We start from the raw sequence: 21,478 nt of genomic DNA on the forward strand, positions 1-21,478 counted from the left end.
AAATGTGTGACAGCCATTGTTTTGTAGTTCTACTATTAACATTCTTAATTGAGAAATCTGCCTCAGAGGAAATGATTCCGAGCCATAGAGCAACCAACAGACACTCTGAGATAAAGATGCACCAGACAAGACCTGTTTGTTCCCTCCTAGCCCTGAAGAAGAGTTAATTCATCAGGCGGGATAGTCAGCCACGTGCTGCAAATCTCTGAGAAAAGACTTTGGGATGTTAGATGATTTATGTGCTTCCTACAAACATGGAAAGTGGCTCTTAGGGCAGACATGTTTTTACACAGAGGTTTTCCTGCAGACAAGGAAATGAGGGTAGGACAGGAGGCATTGTCTGATCAGGAGGGAGGAGACCCTGGTGAGTCTCCCAAACCTTCCTTCTTTCAAGTGTCCCTGTGTTGACTTCCAGGTGCAGGAACATCTGCCCTTAGTACAGTAGCCACAAGAACTTAATGGGCTTGTCTTCTCTTGTAAAACACATGCTCAGACCAGTCCTACATTAGCTCACTTCCTACAAGGGCCAGCTCTTTAGAGTACATCAAACATCAGTCACTCATCCAGTTATTTTTTTCCCTCTTTGCCATAGGTTTGTCCATTCAGCTTGCGGGTGGTTAGTGTTGTAGGCATAACATACCTATTACCTCAGGAGGAGCGACCCCTCTGCCACCCCACGGTGGAACGGTAAGCATGGCCCAGGTCCCATGGGGGACACAGAGTTTCCCAGTTCACTGATTGCTTGTCCCTCTCATTTTGCAGCTTAGCATTGCTGCTCAGTTCTTAGCAGCCTGTTGCCTTAAGTATGAGACTTTCTAAACTGGTATAGTCATGTTTGTGTTTTGTATTTGTAAGAAAATTCTGTAATAAAACTCATACTTCCTTCCTTCCACTTGTAGAAGGAGCCCGAGTGAGCAGAAATAGGTTGGGAGAGAAGCTCTGAGAAGCAGATGTGCAGTGGGGTGGTAAAAGACTAAGAGTAAAATGACTGCAAGCCATGTGTCATGTAATGAGCAAGGCCTGTGTTCAGCTGTGCCCATGATGGGTCCATCTCTAGAAAGGAGAGGAGTTCAGCTTGCTGGATGTTACCTCCAATGTGCTAGCATCAAAGAAAAGTGAGAGAGGTGCTCGAGACCTTAAAACATCTCTAAAGTTGGACTTCTGCCCCTGGAGTGGAACATATTGTAGTAATTTGTAGCCTTTCCGTAACACTCCCATGCCATAGCACTTCACAAACCGTACTTAAGAATCACTTCACCCATTGTTGCAATGTACACATCTAGGTGCTTGGATAATGTGTTGATTGGAGTAAGATGAGTAGCAAACTAGACTGAAATGCAAAACTAAATCAGTGGCATGTGACATCACTACATTAGTTCTAAAACAGAGAGTTGAAGCAAGAACCTGTACCCAAGGAAATATGATGGGCATAATTAAAATTAAGGTTCTGTAAATGCTTTGTTAGTAAAGATCATGGACAGGTTACTAGCAAGAAACAAAAATTCCGACACCCAGGATGTGTGAGAAGCTGTTCTCAGTCATGTCAGATGGCAGAACAAGGAGTAATGGTCTGAAGTTGAAGAAGGAAAGGTGTAGGTTAGATATTAGGAAAAACTGCTTCCCCAGGTGGATGGTGAAGCACTGGAATGCGTTGCCTAGAGAGGTGGTGGATTCTCCATCCCTTGAGGTTTTTAAGTCCCATCTGGACAAGGTCCTGGCTGGGATGACTTAGTGGGGGTTGATCCTGCTTGAAGCAGGGGGCTGGACTAGATGACCTCCTCAGGTCCCTTCCAGCCCTGTGATTTTGTGCCCCTGACTTTTCCTAATAATACCTTGTGGCAAGCTGTGGGTGTGGATGGACAAATGGTTGCTGGGGGCTTGCACCTGTTCCAGCCCCTGTGGCATTGTCTGAGTATTGCTGCCCCTCCCTGGGAGTGATATGCCAATCTGACTGGCCCTGGGATTGCTCCTGCAGCTGGGGCTGACTGCCGCTTCCTTAGCCCAAGGGGGTGCTGATCCAATCCCACCCAGTGCTTCAGCCCTGCCCCAGAAGTCTGAGGTTGGGAAAACCATAGAATCTGTGACACTTAGACATAATGAAATACTGCAGGCAGATCCCCAAACTGGAATTTGAGTTCTCTCTGTTCTGTGCCATCGTACGTTGAGTCATTAGGGTGTCCAAATTCATGTGAGAAAACCCTGTAAAGTTTTTTAGGTCTTGTCCATGGGACAGTCTTAAGATGACACCAGCCATTTTTGCAATGGCCAAAAGGCTGGTCTCCAACTGGCTAATAGAACGTTTGTTTCATGTGACATTTCTCTAGTCACGTGTGGCTGGCTTCAGAATTTGCTGTTTGAGTTGTTTTCCTTCCTCCATTTTGCGCAGTGAAGCATGTCTAGCACATAAATTGGCAAGTAGTGTGTTTCTGGTATCTTTTCTTTGTTCTACGCCCTACTGACAGCTCAAAGGAAAATTCCTCAGAGTAGCTGGTCACTCATATGAATGGAGACTTTCATGGATAAGATGCTTTGCTGGATTGCTTTTTTTCCCCCGAGTAGCCTGTCTGTGTCAGTGTAGCTGGTTAGTGACAATAGTAGCTAGACTGAAGGATTTGCTTCTCTGGTCAAGCTGATTTCCTACTTCATAGGGCCCTGACAGGGTAGAGTGGGAGGGAGGGTGACAAGTACAGCTACGCACAGTACAGGGTGATTTGAGTGTTAGGATCAGTGCTGCTCTAACCCTGCAATCTGTTTCTCTCACCAGGGCACTGAAATCATGTGGACAAGGTGGAACTGCTCATGTGAAGTTAGTAGTAGAATGGGACAAAGAAACTAAAGATTAGTGAGTATGATTGCATTAACTACAGGGAAGTGAGTGCAAACAACCTGACATGACAGCAGATGTAACAAAATGTTTGAACCCCTAGAATCTTCAGCTTCAGAGGTGTTCAGAGGTAGACTGTAGCTGTAAAGATTGGAGGATGTAGCTGCTGTGTGCCAGGATCTCTTCCTTGGTCTACCCTGGATTCTGCATTTTCAGAGCTGGCTTCTCACTCACAAACCATTTGCTCCATGTGCACTGCTCCCATTCGTGTCAGAGAGATCAGAAGAAAATACGTAGGGTGGCATTCTGCTATCTGATCCAGACTTAGGGCTGGGTGAAGACTACTTTCCTCTCTTGCCTGCACTTAGTTCTCTGGCACAGCCTCTTACCGAGGGAGTGCTGACCCCCTGTGGGATGATACTGATCAAGCAATATCTCCAGCCTTGCAGTGGCTTCTCTGTGACATTGGGAATGGGGTGAGAGGTGTACAGCTGGTAATGCCTTGTTTCCCTGATGCAGTTTGTTTGTGAATATGGAGGATGAGTATGTCCCAGACTCCGAAAGTGTCCGTCAGCAGAGGGAGCTTCATCATCAGCCTCAGTCCTGCACTTTGTCTCAGTGTTTCCAACTTTACACCAAAGAGGAACAGGTAGGAGTCCGGCACCCGGCCTCTTTCAATACCGAGCAAGAAGATGGGAAAGAGAATGGTATTCCAACGTACTCTCTGATGCTTCTGTTACCTTCTGTGCAGCCTAGATTCACTAGCTTGCTAGAGTAGCTGTTCTGCAGCCATTGATTTGGGGTGTCAGAGGCCGCAGGTTAAAATCCTCTTCCTCCTCCTCAGCAATGTCCTCCATTTGAAGAAGTCATACTTTCTGCAAAGTCCTTTTACAATACCTGGAGACAGTGTTGGCTTCTCTTTATTCTCATGGGAATATTCTATTGTGATTTTAAGTCTCCACGGTGAATCAGAAGGACTTTGTTCTTTTGTGCTGCAGGCTGCCTCTAACACCTCTGCAGGTGCACATGTGAACTACACTACTCAAGTTTGATCCTCCACGCTCACAGGCATTCTCAGCAAGAATGCTGTTGGCTCCTTCTCTCCAGCAGCCTTGCCCCTTTCTTCCTCCAGCTTAGTCTCTAAGAAGCAGGGAGCACTATTAGGAAGGCTAGAGGTGACCCTCACTTAGACTGTGCTGTACTCAACCTCTTGTACAAGAGGATCTTTGAACTAGGGGATATTAGAGGTGCTACTAGCTTGGTATCAGATGGCGTCATAGAGCAGCTTTTTTCACAGCTTCTGGGAGGGATGCTCTATGCATGATTAATGTGGGAATATAAAGGAGGATGGCATGCAAGTGTCACTCGCTCACATGTGCATGCATTACATGTCTGACCACAAAATGGGATGGCACAGTTCAGAACATCATATTCAGTTCTGCAGTTCTTGGGCAGGGGGCTATTGTTGCATATAGAAAGCAGCGTAGTTCCAAAACTAAGCGTAAGCTTTTCTGCATGGCTCATGCACTCAAGTACCAACCTTAGGACGTACTGTTACGAAATAGGGACCAACCCCAATTATAAAGTGTAAACTCCTCAGGCATTGTCATAGCCTCACTACGGAGTCATAGACAGTCCCCTGGCGTGCTCCAGTCTGTCTTGCCAACATGGCAGACTTACTTTTGTAATAGGATGTCCCTTACACCAAGTGTGACAGCCATATTCAGGACACTTCCAGTCTCAAAGGATCACTTACATATCGCAGATCACTTGCACTTTGGCTCTCTCCCCAGAGACAATACTTGTAGCCAATCCTATAAATATAAACTCTGAAGATTTATTGTATGGGAAAAAGGATGAGAGAGCTAATGTACTGGGCTAAAACAGGAAAAGAGAGACAAATGGACCGAGTCTGAGTTTCAATAGGTAATAGAAGATTCTATGATAAGTAAGTTTTATATGTCCTTTTGGGCGTAAACATGGTTTATGACAGATAATCCTTGCCCTCCAGAGCCCAAGTAGCACAGAGATACAGTCCTTTCTTGTTAGGGGTTTTTATAGGCTCCTGCTTTGAGCTGCAAACTGAGGAATTCACTTGCAAGACTCATTATCATGGGATGCGAGGGGAGAGTAAACAGTCTTTTGTCCTCTGATGTACCACTCTAGCCCATCTGGCATTCCTGGGCCTCCATTGTCAGAGAAGACAGAACCCCTTTTGTGGGAGACCAGCATTTCACACTAATGTTTCTGCTGTCTGGTGATTTGTACTGTTGCAAAGGCTTAGACTGCAGATGTTCAAATATTACCTTACAGTGTGTCGTGCAGATGCTGTGTGAGATGAATGCATGCAGCAGCTCACAAGAATTCAATAAAGTTTAAACACTAAACACATTCTTGGAATTCCAATACTACTTCTATCAGGAGAGCTGGACTGGTTTCAGTTGTGTATTTGTCAGTGTTTCACTGAGCCATAGGAATCTTGGCCTGAGTGGCGTCCAGTGTTACCAGTGCTGCGCAGGCCATATGAGTCTGAGCAGTAATCCCTCCAGCCTCAACCAGAGCCAAAGGAACCTATTTCATAGATCTTAGTCAGTCTGCAAGTGGCTTCTGGGCTTCTAATGTGGTGCTCAGCACTGAGCTATTGGGGCAACAGTGACTTAACCTGTTAAAAGGGGCTTCCTCTATAAATCATGGACTTCCTTTGGTGTGTCAGCTTCATGTGCAAATGAGGTAGGGAGGAAGGGGTCCTTGCCTAGACCATGGCAAGAGCAATCCCAAATAAGCCTGTGCTCTTCCAGTTTAACTGACGAGGAAATCTGATTCCCTTCCTTCTGGGCCAGTGTGTTCTGGTCTCTGCTAATGGTGAGCTTTATGCTGCTGCCAAACTTATCTGTTCTGTACCTTTATTTCTGTGTGAGAGAGCATGGAAGGGAGAGTGTGGAAGCAGAAGTGGGTGTTTTGCACAGCTGCACTGGCTGAGGTGCCTCCTGCGTCCACCCCCCTTCGTGTTTGTTAGGCATCACCAGGGCAGAGCACTGGGAAGCTTCTCTCCTGCAAAGGCTCCTCTGCACTGCTGGAAACTCATTAGCTGGGGTGCTGGCTGGACAGTGATGTTGTTTGGAGCAGGTGTCTGGATGCTCTGGGTTTGAGCAATGGCTGTAGGTAGAGGTTTTAAGCGAGGTGTTTGCCAGCTGACAGCTGCTAATGCTTCTTGTTCTTAGCTTGCTCCAGATGATGCATGGCGCTGCCCCCATTGCAAGCAGCTGCAGCAGGGGAGTATTACATTGAGCCTGTGGACTTTACCTGACGTTCTCATCATCCATCTAAAGAGGTTTAGACAGGTAAGAAACAGGTGCATGAAGTGAGAGATTCTAAAAGTAGCACTACAGAATGGGCTTTCAGCTACTGACCTGCTAAGGTAGGGGCAGGGAACCTATGGGCTGGATCTGGCAGGTGCCTTGCCTTTATCTGACGTGACATTTGTGACTCCCTCCTATCCCTCCTGCCCACAGTGGGGTGAGCCAGTACTGGCACTTTAGCCGTTTGGGGTGGGAGGTGCTGTAGCTAAAGGGCTAGATCTGGCTCCAGGGAGCTCTGATCCTCGAAGGCCCAATCAGAGCAAGCCGTCCAGGGTTCTGCCGGGCAAGGGAGAGGAAGTGGCTCTGCATGATGCAGGGAGCACAAGACACCTGTGGGCCCCCCACCCTCTGCCTGAGGTGCACCAGGTAGGCTCCTCAATCTCCTGGACCCTGCACCACCCTAGCCCACTCAGGCCCCACATCACTGCCACCCACTGCTTCTGAGCACCCCCTCCCACAGACTGAATCCCTCACTTTTGGCTTAACACCAGAGCCTATGTGGCCCCACAACATCAGCTAGTTCTGGGGCTCCCAGAAGAGTTAATCTGACCCTGGGGTTAAGCCCTGCACCTCAGCACCTCTATATCCCTTCTTCACCCCCACCCCGGCAGCCCCACTCCCTGTCTGAAGCTTGAGGGGAATCTTACCCTCTTCCCCACCCCCTTCTCAGTTGGGGGCCAGGTTAGTGAGGGTTATTTTGTTTTGCTTCTCACTTGTGTGTCCCTTGACTGACCTTTTCCCCCTCCTCCCCTGTGAGTCTGTGGTCCTTGACTCAAAAAAATGTTCCTCACCCCAGTGCTAAAGCTCTGCAGGTGATTTGCACTTTGCTGTTTGGCTGCACTGCAATGAAACACTGTCCCCAAGTGGCCACTAGAAGTATGAATATCCTGACTGGGCTTGCTGAGTTAGTCTGTATCTTCAAAAACCACAAGAAGTCCTGTGGCACCTTACAGACTAACAGCTATTTTGGAGCATGAGCTTTCATAGGCAAAGACCTGCTTTGTCAGAGAGCTTGTGCTACAAAAAATGTTAGTCTATAAGGTGCCACAGGGCTTCTTGTTGTTTTTCTAGCTGGGCTTGTACTGGCACCTGGAGTTGTGGTTCTTATGCAAACAAAAATCAAATCAGTGTGTTCTTCCACACAACCACCCCAGTGGGTCAGCCCTGCATTTGCTGGGCACTGGAACACCTCAGCATTGCCTGCCCTTCTCTTCTGTCTGACATGGCAGCTTTTGGCTTTGGAGCTGTTCTCTACTTTCTCATGTTGGTGGCTCAAGAGCTGCAGAGAGAAGTCCTGTATGGTGTGACTGTGCTTCTGGGTCATGCATTCCTCTTTCCTCAAGTGCCAGTCCCGCCCCACCCCATAACACGCATTTCCTTTTACGCAGGAGGGAGATCGAAGAATGAAACTTCAAAACATGGTCAAGTTCCCTCTGACAGGCTTGGATATGACCCCTCACGTTGTCAAACGCAGTCAGAGTAGCTGGAGTCTGCCATCACACTGGTCCCCATGGCGACGGCCCTATGGTCTTGGCAGGGATCCCGAGGATTATATCTACGACCTGTATGCCGTGTGCAATCACCACGGCACTATGCAAGGAGGGCACTACACAGGCAAGTGCTCTGTGCTTTGAGACTGATGCACTTCCCAAAAGACGGGTTACCGTCAGGGTGGGTCTCGGCGGCCTGTCCAATGTGCTGCCTTCCCAACCCCACAAGATTCTGGCTTAGCTTCTCTGAGCTGCTCATAAGGGGCCTCATGATGTCAATTTTATAGGTGTGTTAGTTGTAGCTTTGTGTGACCTGCTTACAGGGGACTGGAACAACGTCCTCTGTGCCCAGGCTCCTGTCAGGTGTCCCACCAGACAGCTTATGTAGTGGTCCTTGTAGTGCAAATGACAACTCTAGAAACATGGTTTAAGAGCTGACTCTATCTCAGGTGCTTAGAGAAGGGGGTGGTGAGGGCTGGGTGGGTACTTAGAGCCCTGTTTGCTGCGGCCTAGTCCCCAGTGGCAGTGACTTTTACAGGAGATTGCCTCGGTATGGAATGCCAGAGAGGGTCTTAGAAGCAAGCTGGGCATTAGCTGAACACTCTTCATCTCCAGAAGTGCTGGGTCACGAAGTATAATCAAGTCTGACAAAAATGAGTTTCTCCCAGTCCTCCTAACTGCACTTCTTGCAGATGAAGATGCTAAAAAGCTGTAGTCCTTAGAAAGGACAATCAAGTTAACCCACCTTACATCTTCCAAAATACTGTCTGTTGCTCGCCTGCCATATGAGATATATTGATGCTTGAGGGGGGGGTGTGTGTGTGTGTGTGTGTGTGTGTGTACACACCCCTGCAGATTCCTGTTTGCTTGGCCTTCTGTAGCTTTAGGGAACAGCTGGAGAGAGAGAAGGGAATTGAAAACCTTTCAGTGTCTTTGCTTTTGCATTCCTAGGCAAGTGATCTCACCCACCCACCATTCTTTCAGTTTATATTCTCTGGGTGGTCAAGTCCTGCATCGTTCAGTTAAGAGACAAGCTACAGCAACGGAATTGAAACGCCACAAATAAAATATAAAACTAATTGTGTTGCCACAAAATAGGGGTCCCTTCTCTGTGGGCAGCCTGGGGCAACTGGAGGCCTGACAGTGTGTGCTTTGTATATTTCTGGTGTCTTCAGCAAGCTTCCTGCTGGCCAGTCTGAGTATGGGTAGCCAGTAGAATAAATCTTTGATCCCTCTTGCAGTTTGTCTAACAGAGCGTTGTGATAGCCGACAAGGTTGCTTGCCGTTTGTCATACAGCTGATGTGGCTGCTGGGTTGGCAGAGATGAACTGAATGGTTCCTGGTGCTGTGAGGTCTTTAACAGTACTCTTCTGTCTCCTAGCATACTGTAAGAACTCAGTCGATGGCCTGTGGTACTGCTTTGATGATACTGATGTGCAGCAGGTGGCAGAAAACGAAGTCTGCAAGCAGACCGCTTACATCCTCTTCTATCAGAGGCGCACAACAATCCCATCGTGGTCGGCCAACAGCTCTGTGGCAGGTAAAGCCATGATGGCTTGGTCAAGCAATTTACATGGCCTCGTCTCATAGGAATACAGGAGAGACATTAGCTTATAGGTCAAATATTCCTCCTCTTTGGCCCTTGTGCGCAGGGCTGCTGCGGACTTGTTTGGAAGTTGGTGTAGCTCGTGGCTGCCCATCAGCTATTTCAGTTTGTGTTGACAAGGCAAAGAGCTTGCAGCCAAGACCACATCCATCGGGAGCATACACCTGAGATTGCTCCCACTGAAATAACATGCTGGCCAGGTCACACTAGCTCTAACACTGGTAGAGGAGCACTTGAGGGAAGATTTCAGACTTATCAGTGCAGAGGGAAACTTAGCCAACCTGGCTAGTGCCCTTGCCCAAGAAGGTTACAGTTGAGTTACTGTGGTCAGCCGTGTCCCTGCCCAGGATACACGGCTTCTTTCCTGGAACCAGTTCTGCATTGTTTTAGGTAGGGCACACTGATCATGTGTGTACAGCACTTCAGTCAGTTCTCTTTTGCTAGGGGGCCCTGTGTATAGCTCCATGTATAGGTGGGCCAGCCCCACCTGCCTCTCTCCCAGATACGTTCTCCCTTTAGAGGTGCTGTTGGATGGCTGCCCAGACCTTCCTTCAATGTGCGCCTACAAACTTCTCCTTAGTGTGTGTGCCATGTGCCTCAGGTGGCATGTTACCAGGATATGTCATTGAATTTGGGTTGCTGGTTACATTGTTAGCTTCCTGGCCCAGACAGCATACTGCTGGGGAGCGAGGCATGACTGCTGATCCGTGACCCTCTGTGCATACTGAAGTGTTACTGGTAACTGGCTGAAGTGAGCATGCTTCAAATGGGGGCTGGGGGGATAAATCAGTGGTTTGAGCATTGGCCTACTAAACCTGGGGTTGTGAGTTCAATTCTGGAAGAGGCCATTTAGGGGTTAGGGCAAATAGATGTCAGGGATGGTGCTTGGTCCTGCTAAGAAGGCAGGGGACTGGACTAGATAACCTCCCAAGGTCCCTTCCAGTTCTAGGAGATGTGTATCTCAACATTGGTGGGTTATAAAGTCATGGGTAAAAGATGTGATGTGAATGGGGCCATGAAGAAATCCCAGAGACTTAATATCCACAGAGGAAGGGACCAATTTTTCTCCCTTCCTTCCCATAGATGGAAGAAACATCTCATTCGGGGGAGTTGTGTATGTGCCCACCTGGTGGGGTGGGGCAGGGTGAGGGGAGAATAGGGTAGAGCAAGGGTAAGTTGTATCTGAAGGGGAGGAAGCTAAGGGAAAGGAAGAGCTAGGGTAGTCTGAAAGCTCGTTTTGATCTGGATGTTTGTGTGCTTAGATCAAGTGGAGCATACAGCTGCCAGTCAGCTTGGCAGAGAATTATTCTTCAGTTAAAGCTCTTTTTAAAAGTTCACTAATGTGAAGCTGCTTTTCGTCCAGTTACAGCAATATGCTACGAGTATATGTCATCGGTGGAATCTCATTCATTCTCCAAACCAGCCAGATGCAGGAAGTCAATGGCCCTCTGACTCTTGCGTGTTGTGGGTTCTGAGAGAAGTGAAGTCACTGGGTGTTGCTCAGGATCAGCATCTCTGCCTTTGAGAGGAGCTGCAGTGTGTCTGAGCAGCACACTGGGCGGAGTTCTGCTCTGGTGGCCCTCTTGTTTCAGCTCTCACGCTGCAGAGTGAAGTGCTTCCTCCAGCACTTATGGCTGAAACCGTGTGACATGAATATGGATTTACTTCTTCATTTAGCCCCAACCTGGAGGTCACATTGGCACAGCTTTGGTTTGCAGGCATTCGTTGAATCCCAATGGTAGGAATGTCATTTGCTTGGGATCAATCAGTGCCTTGCTAGGGGCCATCTGATAGGTAATTGACCACATGCTGCTGGTCTCATCTGACTGCCCTCGTCCCTCTGCAGGCTCTACGAGCTCTTCGCTGTGTGAACACTGGGTGAGCCGGCTTCCTGGCAGCAAGCAGCCCAGCATTGCATCAGCAGCCTCCTCACGACGCACGTCTCTGGCCTCACTCTCGGAATCCGTTGAGCTGACTGGTGAAAGGAGTGAGGACGATGGTGTGTATGAGTGTTCCAGCGCATTGGGTGGGAAGAGGGTTATCCAGTCGATACGTGTCTGTGCAGCCAGTGTCTCCTCTCAGTACAGAATCTCCCCTAGGATAACATCAGACTGTGCACAGCACCATAGAGCAGGTTGTCTAAGCTGAGCAGGAAGTGCTGGGGGAGGCAAGCCGTGTACGCAGGCTTGAGGAATAAATGACACTCTTGGCTCACCTTGGTCCACTGAATAGCACCGATGGGCTGCCCTTTCTGGAGGTGGGGAAAGGGAAGTGAACACAGAGGGCTTCTTAGAGGAAGCAGATGGAAGCCGCTTCAGAAAACTGTTTTTGAGAATTAAGTTCTGCCACAGTAGCAGGGAGCAATATCAAGCCAACGCTCCTTGTACGTCTCATGTAGAGTGTTGCCAAGCTCAAAATGCACACGCAGCATAATCTTGTTTCCCCAGCAAAGAGAACACTTGCAGATTCACCATTTAAAAATAACCAGGTAGCTACTGGCTGCACTTTACTTCTCCAGGATTTCTCTATCTACTGCTGGCTTAGATTTGAGCTTAAAAAAACTAAAACCAAAGCATTGCTTTCTTTCTCTGCAGGGGGTTTCTCAACTCGACCCTTTGTAAGAAGTGTCCAGCGTCAGAGCTTGTCTTCTCGATCCTCTGTCACCAGCCCTCTGGCAGTAAATGAAAACGGCATCCGGCCGTCCTGGTCCCTGTCGGCGAAGCTGCAGATTCGCTCCAACTCTCCTTCACGCTTCTCTGGAGATTCCCCTGTGCGCACTTCTGCCTCCACGCTGGCAAAGATTGGGGAGGCTGCTGATGACAAAGTGTCCACCTCCTGCTTTGGCAGCTTACGGAATCTCTCTAGTAGTTACCTGGAACCAAGTGACAGCAGCAGTGGCAGGCGAGAGCATAGGACGATGGGCAGAGCCCCTCTGGCTGTCATGGAGGGGGTGTTCAGGGAGGAACCTGCTACAGGGAAATCGAGTTCTGCTTTCATGGACCTGTATGGGAAAAGCTCGGTGCAAACAGATGGGAGCCATCTTGCTCTGGACCCTTTTGATAACAACAATCAAATTGCTTTTGTGGATCAGAGTGACTCTGTGGAGAGCTCTCCAGTCAAAGAGGCAAAAGCCCCCAATGGGACGGGACTGACCTCTAAGAAAGCAGATGGCAGCCCCAAGAAATCTCCCAGCTCCAAAGGCATTTCTGAGCCAGATAAGAGTTTGAGGAAAGGAAGGAAAGTCTCATCTAGCCAAGAATCCCCACCCCCACCTTCTCATCCCTCTCCTGTCTCTGCCACTCCTTTGAAGACCTCGCAGAAGGGTTCCCGTTCCAGAAGCAAGACTGATCCTTCCAGGGCCAGTGGGCGACATGCATCTCCTGCTTCTGGCTTGGCTAGAAAGGAACCCGGCACCAAGCTCCAAGAAACTGTGTCTTCAGCTCAGCAGAAACACAAGTCAATTTCTTCCTCATCTTCCACAGCTGCCAAGAAAGCCACATCTGGCTCAGTCACCCGGGGCTCTTCTGGGAAGAGCAGGACTTCAGACCGAAGCCTCAGCAGGGAGGGCTCCAAGGTAAGCCTTGGTTCTGATAAGACCAGTGTCACTTCCAGCTCTAGAACCAGCTCTCCCCGGATAAGCCAGCCTAGAAGTGAGAGCAGACCAACGGATAGCAAGCATGTGCGGAGCTGCTCTATGGCCAGCCTGAGGTCCCCAAGCATCAGCATGCGCTCCGGTTTAAAGAGGGACAGCAAGTCGGAAGATAAAGGGTTGTCTTTCTTCAAATCAGCCCTGAGACAGAAGGAGACCCGACGGTCCGCTGATCTGGGAAAGACCACAATGCTTGCGAAAAAGGCTGGGGGGGGCTCCTCCAAGTCGGGCAGCAAAGCTGCAGCAGAGGACAAGCTGGAGAAGAGCAGCCTCCCGCCACCCTCTCCTGTGAACGCCAAGGCTGCTGTGAAAGAGAGGCTTGCCCTGAAAGATGCCACGCCCACCAAACATTCCCTGCTGTCCAGCCGCAAATCTAAGTCTTCCCATGTAGATCTGGGAGCGCAGTCTCCTTCCAGTGACAAGCAGTCTGCGGACAAGTCATTGAAAAAGTTACCTTCCAGCATGCACACATCTGCACGGCCTTCTCCGAAACCTCAGTGAGGTGCCGTAGTCCAGGTGTTCTTCTTTCTTCTGCTGAGAGCTAATTTGTTCTGAGTTCTTGCTTTTGGTTCATGTGCCTAATGTGAGTGTGTGTGTGTGAGGAGAACTTAACTGCAAATTGGTAAAGCGCCTTTTGATTCTGCCATCAAACCAAATAGCCACAGCTGGCCAGCATTGATGCCAAGCAAAGTCACACAACATGAACACAGCTGTCCCGTAGCGCCTGGACAGAAGTCTCTTTGTAGAAAAGTGCAACAACTTTCTTCAGACACCAGGTTTGAAACCTGTGACCAGTTATACTGTAACTAGTGTGTGTTCTAGAACTGTGAACTAATGTTCCTCTGGGTTAGGCTGAGCGGGCTCCATCCTCAGTGGTGGGGGTCCTTGGCTGCAGAAGATGTTAAGGGAACAGTCAAAAGGAGAGACTGCCGCTTCTTTGTGTTCTCCCCAGCCCCTCATTTTCCAAGCTTTTTAAAGGGCAATATCTCAACACTAATGTTGTTTCTCAGGTATATACTGAGCCAGTATAGGAGGGTTAGCATTAGTGACCAGACAGATCCCAAAGGTACTCGTGTGCGTGTGTGTGCGTGCACAGAGCAGTGGTCAGATTTTTATTCCAGCAGGCTTGCCTTTTATAAAGTATAATTTTGCATTTTGTTGCCATATCTGGAGACTCGACTGTCTTCTCCAGCTCCTTCTGAGGTATTACTCTTAAGCAACAGAGGAGCTGACTGGTCAGTTGCTAGCCACTAGCTGTGAAATTTCCAAGGTGGAAAAATGATTGCAATGCCTGGAAAAATAGCTGGAATTCTTACTCTTGAATCATAATGAAGCTGGTAGAACCCCTATTGTTAGACCCCTGAGAAGTGTGTTCTGATACAAATGATCTGATTCTTAATTGTAGTGGCAGCTTCTGCAGAAGTGAATAGATACGACATATGTTCTTCGGTCTCTCTCTGCATTTGCCAAGTGTTTTCAGTGCACTCTGCACAGCCAGGCCAAAATGCTGTGGGACTGTATTTTGACTGAGTGTCATGCCCCTGTTTTTCCTTCATTAGACCTTTCTAATGCTTGCTGACAGGTCCAGTGCAAAAGTGGTCTTACCAAGAAAGTTCTGATGTCACATCTAATCAGATTCTGTCAAGGTTAAAAAATTACATTGGCAACATCTTTGCACATAGTCTCTTTGAAAGTGGCTTCTCTTCCCTCAGTCCTGTGATATACACATGTGATGATTTTTTTTTACTTCATCAGTTATTAACAAATAGCATTCTCATGTTAAGTGCGTCCTTCCTGTATGGAATCATTGTGTTTTGCGATAAGCGGTGTATGATAACTGAGTTGTACTGTGTCCATAAGGATCTCTAGTTTACATTACGTACATTAATTCTTTGCCTGTCTCATGAACACTTCTTCTGGCTCTGTGAGCTTAGTTTATGGACAGACCTATTTATTAGCTTTTCCTGCTCAGTATTTCAGTAACAAATGACCCCAGAACAAATAGTTATTACTAAATATATGGTTCCATTTCCTCTCTTGAACCTGTTGGGAAAGCTGCCCTTAGGTCACTGATTGTGGTTGTTCCTCGATCACTTACACTTAATTCATCTGCAGTAAAGGGAGAGATTTTCATGGTGGCTTCATCTTAGTAATACCCAAGGCTTGCACATATGGCCTTGTATATGATCATGCATACCACAAAGCTCTATGTAAAACCACTGGGTAGTGTAACCCACCCTCATCCCATCTGAATCCTCGAGCAGGGTAACCCACACCATCCAATCCAGACCACAACCTCTGTAGGACAAGTATTCTTGATCCCCATAAGCAGTGCTAGTAGCTTGTAACACTTTTATGTACTCTGCTTGACTTTCCATGTCATGGATCATATATTAAACCCAAATATGGGCATTTTCTCCATTCACGCCTGTTCAGATGTCACACTTAATGGAGCAAAAGGGGACAAAAAGCATAGAAAATTGATTGTAGGTGGTGTAGCTAATTGTTTGTTTTTTTTTTCTTTTTTTTGGTACTAAACAGAAGATGGAGGAGTTACTGAAAATATTCTAGTTGTAAACTTCTACCTAAAACTTCTGATAGTGAAGCATTAGTTTGAGGTTTTGTCATCTTGAGAGCAAAAACCATTTCTAGCTCCTCCGTTGCAACAGCCAGTCTTGCAGGAATACTGTAGCCAGTACTAACATGGTCTGAGATCTCACTATAGACTAGGCTGATTTTGATACTTTCTAATGAGGCGCTGTTATATGATGGAACAGCTTTCACCCTCTTGTGCACTCATTCATTGAGCAATTCCTGTATTGTGTACAGCTAAAAGCTGGTTTAGGGTTGCCAAGTGGTTGCTTTAGTTCTTTGGTTCACTGCCTTATTGAAGCAGATTTGCAGTCCTGTATGAGATGGTTATAGATCAGTGCCGATCCAGCCTGATGAGTTTGTTGTGTCCCCCAGAACAGGAGCAAGAAGTGTGCTGCTAGCTATTAGAATATTTGCCAAGATCAAAAACAGCCAAACTGCCCTGTCCTGGTGGGTAATTCAGATTTTTCTCTGGTGGCTGCTGCTAATTCCTGTTAGTTCCAAAAGCCTCTTCTGCAAACTGTCCAGCATGCGTTGCCACCTGTGCCTTTGAAAATGGGAGCTATGATGCACAGGGCCCTGACTTCAGAGGGAGTGGGTCGTCCAGACATACTCAGAATATCCCCTTCTTCGGATTAATTTTCATCCCAGGGGAAGAGTGTAATAATCTCTCTTTTAAGTGAGTGATGTGCTGTTCTGTGGCAGATGGACTGCGCTTCAGGTATGTTTTAGCAGTATATTTCTGACTAGGCATGCTGAGCCATGCAGCAGATATGCTTATGTAGGGCAGTGGATTACTGTTGGTGGTCTCCTAAATAACGCACAACAACTTTGGACAAAGCAAGCAGACTAAGACAGCTATCACTCTTAATGGTAATTAGAACTGGAGATCTGTCTCTGGGCAGGTGACGCATGAACACAACTACCTGGAAAGTGCCATGATTGCTTGCTGCTTTTTCTCTGCATCCTCTGCCATTTGGCTCTGATATCAAAAAGACTGTGTGAAATTTCGGGGATACGGGATGCTTGAGCTGACGGCAGCTCCAGAAGAGAGAACCACCTTGAAAACAAATCTAAGCCAAGCAGCTGTCTGATCGCCCCTGAGTGGATCAGTTACGGGGCATAGCTTTTTATTTTTAAGGGCCATCTGCATGATTTTGGAGACTTTCCAGTGCAATGATTTGGCAGGGACATAATTTCAGTCTCTTTCCTTTACTTCCCCATTAATGCTCTTTCTCTTCCATCTACAAGGTGAGAGGAAGAACAAGTAGTTGGCATGTACTGTTTGTCCAACACAACCGTTTGGTATTAAAAAAGGGGAACCCCAGAACAGGGCCCCTTTGCTTGTGAGTTTTGCAAGTCTTAAAAGCCAAATCTGGCTGGGGTTTGTCTTAAACTGGTAGAGGTCTTGGACTGCCCTGAAGCAGTTATCAACACCTGGTTTACAGAAACTTAATTTAGTTTTGTTTCCCTGAGCAGCTTGAACCTGATGTGGAGGAGATGCAGCCTGGGGGGATGGGCTTGTGCTGGCTGTGTAGTTTGGCTGCAGCAGTGACTCAGACAAGTGGCTGTAATCCGCTCCATTTTATTAGTCCAGTGCAACCTTTGGGCTTCTGTTGAATTTCCAGTATAGCCCTTAGTGGGGTTGAGTTTGGTCTCCAGTTTGTTTAGCTCACAGGTAAGGACCTGCAGGACCAGAAGCTGATAAACTGGAAGAGAAAGTTACACAAGCAGGTGAGAGCCCTTTGAGCAGGGCATTCCAGTGCTAGTCCTGTCTTTGAAGTTCCAGCAGAGCCACCCAGTCCTCAGGGGAGGAGGAGAAGGGAGCATGTTAGTCATCTGAAGGATTTAATACATGATTATAATCATCTGTGGGTGGGTCTGGTGTGAATGAATTAATTTCTTAAATAGTGGGGATTAAAATGCCTCTGGTTACTTGCTCCTAACCCTGAAGTCTTGCCTTCTGATTGCAGATCTGAGCCTTCATTCTATAGGTAGATTCTAGTTAGAGCAATCAAAAGTACTTATTTCCCCCCATCTGGACAAGGTTTTTGTGGTAGTATTTAGTAGTATGCAAACTATAAGCACATTTTCAATTAAATGTATTTATAGTGGCACCTTGTACTTGCATTTGATAGACAAACTGGTGCCTGCAATTCTTTGTATAGGTATCTCACTTTGTGTGTACAAACTTTTAACCCTTTCAAGCTTATGCGCTCAGTCTGGCTAAGTCAAAAACCACACGCTTTAGCTGGAAAACTAAGAACTTAACGTTAAGACACTTAGCCCATTGCAAGTTCCTTAGTCCTACATGCAGAGCTGGCCCCCTGTCACTGAAGAAACTTGAGCATGACCAACCATTTTCTCCTACGTAATGAAGACAGTTTTTGCATGGCAATTCTTGCTATAGCCTGACTGCATGCACTTATTAACTATGCAAGCAATTAATATAAACTATAGATTGCACTCAGTATCACAAGCTACTTGGTACACTCTGGAGCTCTGTTTTTGAAACTGTAAGTATATTTCCCAGTGTGGCTGCATGTTGGCACAGAAAGCATCAAGTGCCAGAGAGGAGCATGTATCTGGGTTCTTGCTTTGTTTGCACATCTTCGATTCTCTTTCCTTTGCAGACGTTGGGATTACTGAAAAGGCTGCCGCGTAGCATGAAGCCAGAAAGGAATCTGAAGTGTTGAAATGAGAACAAAGTGGTTTTCTGCATTTACTTTTTTAACTGGAATAACCCGACTCTTATGTCCTGTATGTGGCTTGCCACTTCCTCTGTGGCTCTAATCACACATTCCATATGTCATGATGAGGCAAGGGGATCACCTGTAGCAGTGACAGCCTAAAAGAGCTTTTGTGGATTTTACCACTAATTGGCATGTTGCCTAGGTTGGCATAGCAGGTTTCTGCCTAAATGAGCCTTTGTTCTAGGCTCTGCTGTTCACTGGCAGTTTGCACTCCAGCATGTGTACTTCATGCTGTGACTTCCCAGGAACTTGGTTTTCTCCATGCCTGAGTCTTGTGTGAGTCTGATGTCTTTGCTTGGTACAGTTGCCTGAGGAGGTTGAGAACAGCTAGTGCAATGGAGTGTGCCTGCTTAATTCATAGATGGGCTTCAAGACTCCTTGAAGGATGGGGCATTTTATTAAGGAAAACTGAAGAGCCGCAATGAAATGTTGATGATTTTTCTAGAGAACGGAATGTGACCTGGTTAGGAGATACTTCCTCTTATACAAGCATCTTGTTCATAGCCCACCATTCAGGCGCTCATGGGACACAGCTAAGCTATACTTATCATGCCATTTCTTTGTGGCATCTGTTCCAGGGCCCCCTTTTCAGTTGAAAAGCAGTTATAAAGAACATTTGTTTTGAAATGACATTCCAAATCGTTTTACTATAATCCTCTTTATTTTCACTGTCATTTGCCTACTAATCTGAAATAATTTGGCAGTATCTCATGTTCTATGGAGGCAACTGAAATTTAGTTTTAATCCGTGGTGAGATGAAAGTACTACATGGTTTTCTTAATAAAAGCACCACAAAGCATTTTGTTACCATTGGGAGCTTTATTTTGCAAAGGTAAAATGAAGATTTCTATAGTATCTTTCAGAGCTTAGCAGGGATTTTTAACAGCCACTAGCATCCAGTATACCTGCAAATAATGTTTAAATGACACATTAAAACTAGGTGCAAATGCATGTGCTATTCCACTCTTAAGGCCCTGCAGCACAAACACTCTTCAAGAAAACTGATTAGGATGTGGCATTTGTGCAGGTCAGTGTGGAAATGTTTCTAGGTGCTATTCAGCCTTGGGTAGTATTACATACAAGGGGATATGGGCTACACATGACTAGAGCACTTTCTTGTGGCCTTCTGAGTGTACAGGTTTGCTCACCAACTGTGCCTCACCATTGGTTAAAATTGAATTTTAAGTCCCATTACAAATGCAGTTTCTCTCCTGGTCACCAAATTTCAGAGTTTACACTGGAATATCTACAATGCTCAAAGCTGCATGTCATATCACTGTAAACTGATACTGGGCAGTGGGGTTCACCCCCACCTTTGATACTCTTCTGTATTTTAATGTTTTTGAATTGTACAGCAATCTGGAAAGCTGGCTGTCTTTACTGGGGGGTGAACATTGTACCATAAAAACTTTTAAATTATTTGAGGACAAGTGCATGAGGACTGTAATGCCTTTTATTATTTATTTGTATGTTTTATTCTTCAAGGTGTATGCACTTTTAATATGCAGAATTTATATTTTTATGTTAAAAGATCATTTTCTTTCAGAAAGAAGAGTTTTGAATACAAGGAATTGGAACTAAGTGGAAAAAGTGGGAAAATGTAATAAAATACAATCAATTTATTTCCATGCACCTTGGCTGTGCTATCTTTCTTCAGTGACGGCAGGCTAGTGCCCCAGGTACTGAGCCATTCCACGGACCTTACCCCTTCGGTATCTCTGCACTCCTCCCTGGTTTCCTTTTTCCCCCACTTACCTCCCCCTTGGCCACAAATGAACGTCTCCCTGTTGGGGTCTCATTGCCACGCCTGGGTTAGGCTCCTTCCCTCCACAGACACCCTGTGCTCAGAACCTTCTTCTTGCCTGATCTGACACTACCTTCTTTCCTTCCCTTTATCTCATTCAAGCCTGTCCTGGGGAGAGTGGGGGGGAGACACACAGATGCTGTTGCCAGGCTGTGGCCACTCGCCCTCATTCAGGCCCTGGCTTCACCTCGTATCTTTTCTTTCTCCTGTTTGCATACTACTGCCTGGACTGTGAACATTTTCAGGCAGGGCTCACCTCCTACTGTACAAATACACTGCATGACAGCGTACAGGAGATGTACAAAGCCTTCATATCTAACAGCTCAGTGACTGTGGGGTTTGTCTCTTGTCCCTGCAAGTGAAAGAGCAGGAGATGAGCGAAGTCCAAAGGCCCTTCTGATGGGGCGTTAGTGTTCAAAAACACATTTCCCGTGTTGCCAGTGAGTACCTTGGGAATCTCCTGTGTGGCCACTAGGTGGCACAGCCATCCTGTGGTGTAGGCTTGCTGAGCGGGTGGCACCTTTCAGAAACTCCATCGGTGGAGGCTCCTCGGGCCTGCAGTCTGAGGAGTGAAATGTTTTGAAGCTGTGGGCTCATATACCACCGAGGTGAGAATTTTCATGGAATCAGTTCTCCAAGGTGTGGCACTGATTGCAGGGAAAAACATGTCCATGATTCTGGTGGTTGCACAGAGTCCTTCCTTATCAAAACAAAAAGCAGTCAAGTAGCACTTTAAAGACTAGCAAAATAGTTTATTAGGTGAGCTTTCGTGCGACAGACCCGGGTCTGTCCCACGAAAGCTCACCTAATAAACTATTCTGCTAGTCTTTAAAGTGCTACTTGACTGCTTTTTGTTTTGATAGTGTATAGACTAGCACGGCTTCTCTCTGTTACTATTCACCATGCAGAGTCCTTCCTTGGGTTCATGACAGCTTATTCTGCCCGGTGCTTCCTGCTCCTGGGCCCCGTCTCCTTAGGTCCCTTCCTCATCAGCTTTGAAAAATGTCTGCAACTGAACCAGCCCGTCACCCCATAACACCTAGAAATCCACCCAAGTACCACTCAGCTCTGGGAGCATGGTAGGTGGGTATGACAGTGCTGGGAACTTAAAGCAAGCCAGGCTGCTCCCCTGCCCTGAGTTACTTGGCTGCGTGTCCTTCAGGAAAGATGGAAAGATCAGTGCATCCCAGCCTCAGTGCTAGTTTGCCCTCGGAGGGCAGGGAAGACAACCTGGGTAAACAAATAGGTCAGCTGCTGCAGAGGACAATAGCAATCTAGCACTTTTCCGCTATTGAATTTCACTTCCTGACAGGTGGTGGGGAGGAGCAAGAGACGTAACTTATCTCTTTCCCAGAGAGCTGGGAAGACTTTCACTCAGTTTCTGTAGTCTGGCACGGAGTC

General features: G+C 47.0%; 1 protein-coding gene across 2 annotated transcripts in view; it reads left to right on the top strand.

Moving 5' to 3' along the window:
- Window positions 1–19,884, top strand: part of USP31 (ubiquitin specific peptidase 31) — a 54,658-nt gene extending 34,774 nt beyond the window's left edge. The window contains exons 9-17 of one of the 2 annotated variants that reach the window (XR_012647715.1): window positions 593–687; window positions 2,765–2,842; window positions 3,344–3,473; window positions 6,046–6,165; window positions 7,572–7,797; window positions 9,055–9,213; window positions 11,126–11,278; window positions 11,874–13,704; window positions 18,154–19,884. Coding sequence is in view for 1 of the 2 variants with exons in the window: in XM_075010596.1 (XP_074866697.1) it covers window positions 593–687; window positions 2,765–2,842; window positions 3,344–3,473; window positions 6,046–6,165; window positions 7,572–7,797; window positions 9,055–9,213; window positions 11,126–11,278; window positions 11,874–13,429 (2,517 nt within the window). In the remaining variant the exon portion in view is untranslated. The remainder of the gene's footprint in view (window positions 1–592; window positions 688–2,764; window positions 2,843–3,343; window positions 3,474–6,045; window positions 6,166–7,571; window positions 7,798–9,054; window positions 9,214–11,125; window positions 11,279–11,873; window positions 13,705–18,153) is intronic. The other variant, XM_075010596.1, reaches the window with a different exon arrangement.
- The last annotated feature ends 1,594 nt before the right edge of the window (window positions 19,885–21,478 follow it).

This window comes from Carettochelys insculpta, chromosome 16 (assembly GCF_033958435.1).
Source record: "Carettochelys insculpta isolate YL-2023 chromosome 16, ASM3395843v1, whole genome shotgun sequence".
Classification (NCBI taxonomy): domain Eukaryota; kingdom Metazoa; phylum Chordata; order Testudines; family Carettochelyidae; genus Carettochelys; species Carettochelys insculpta.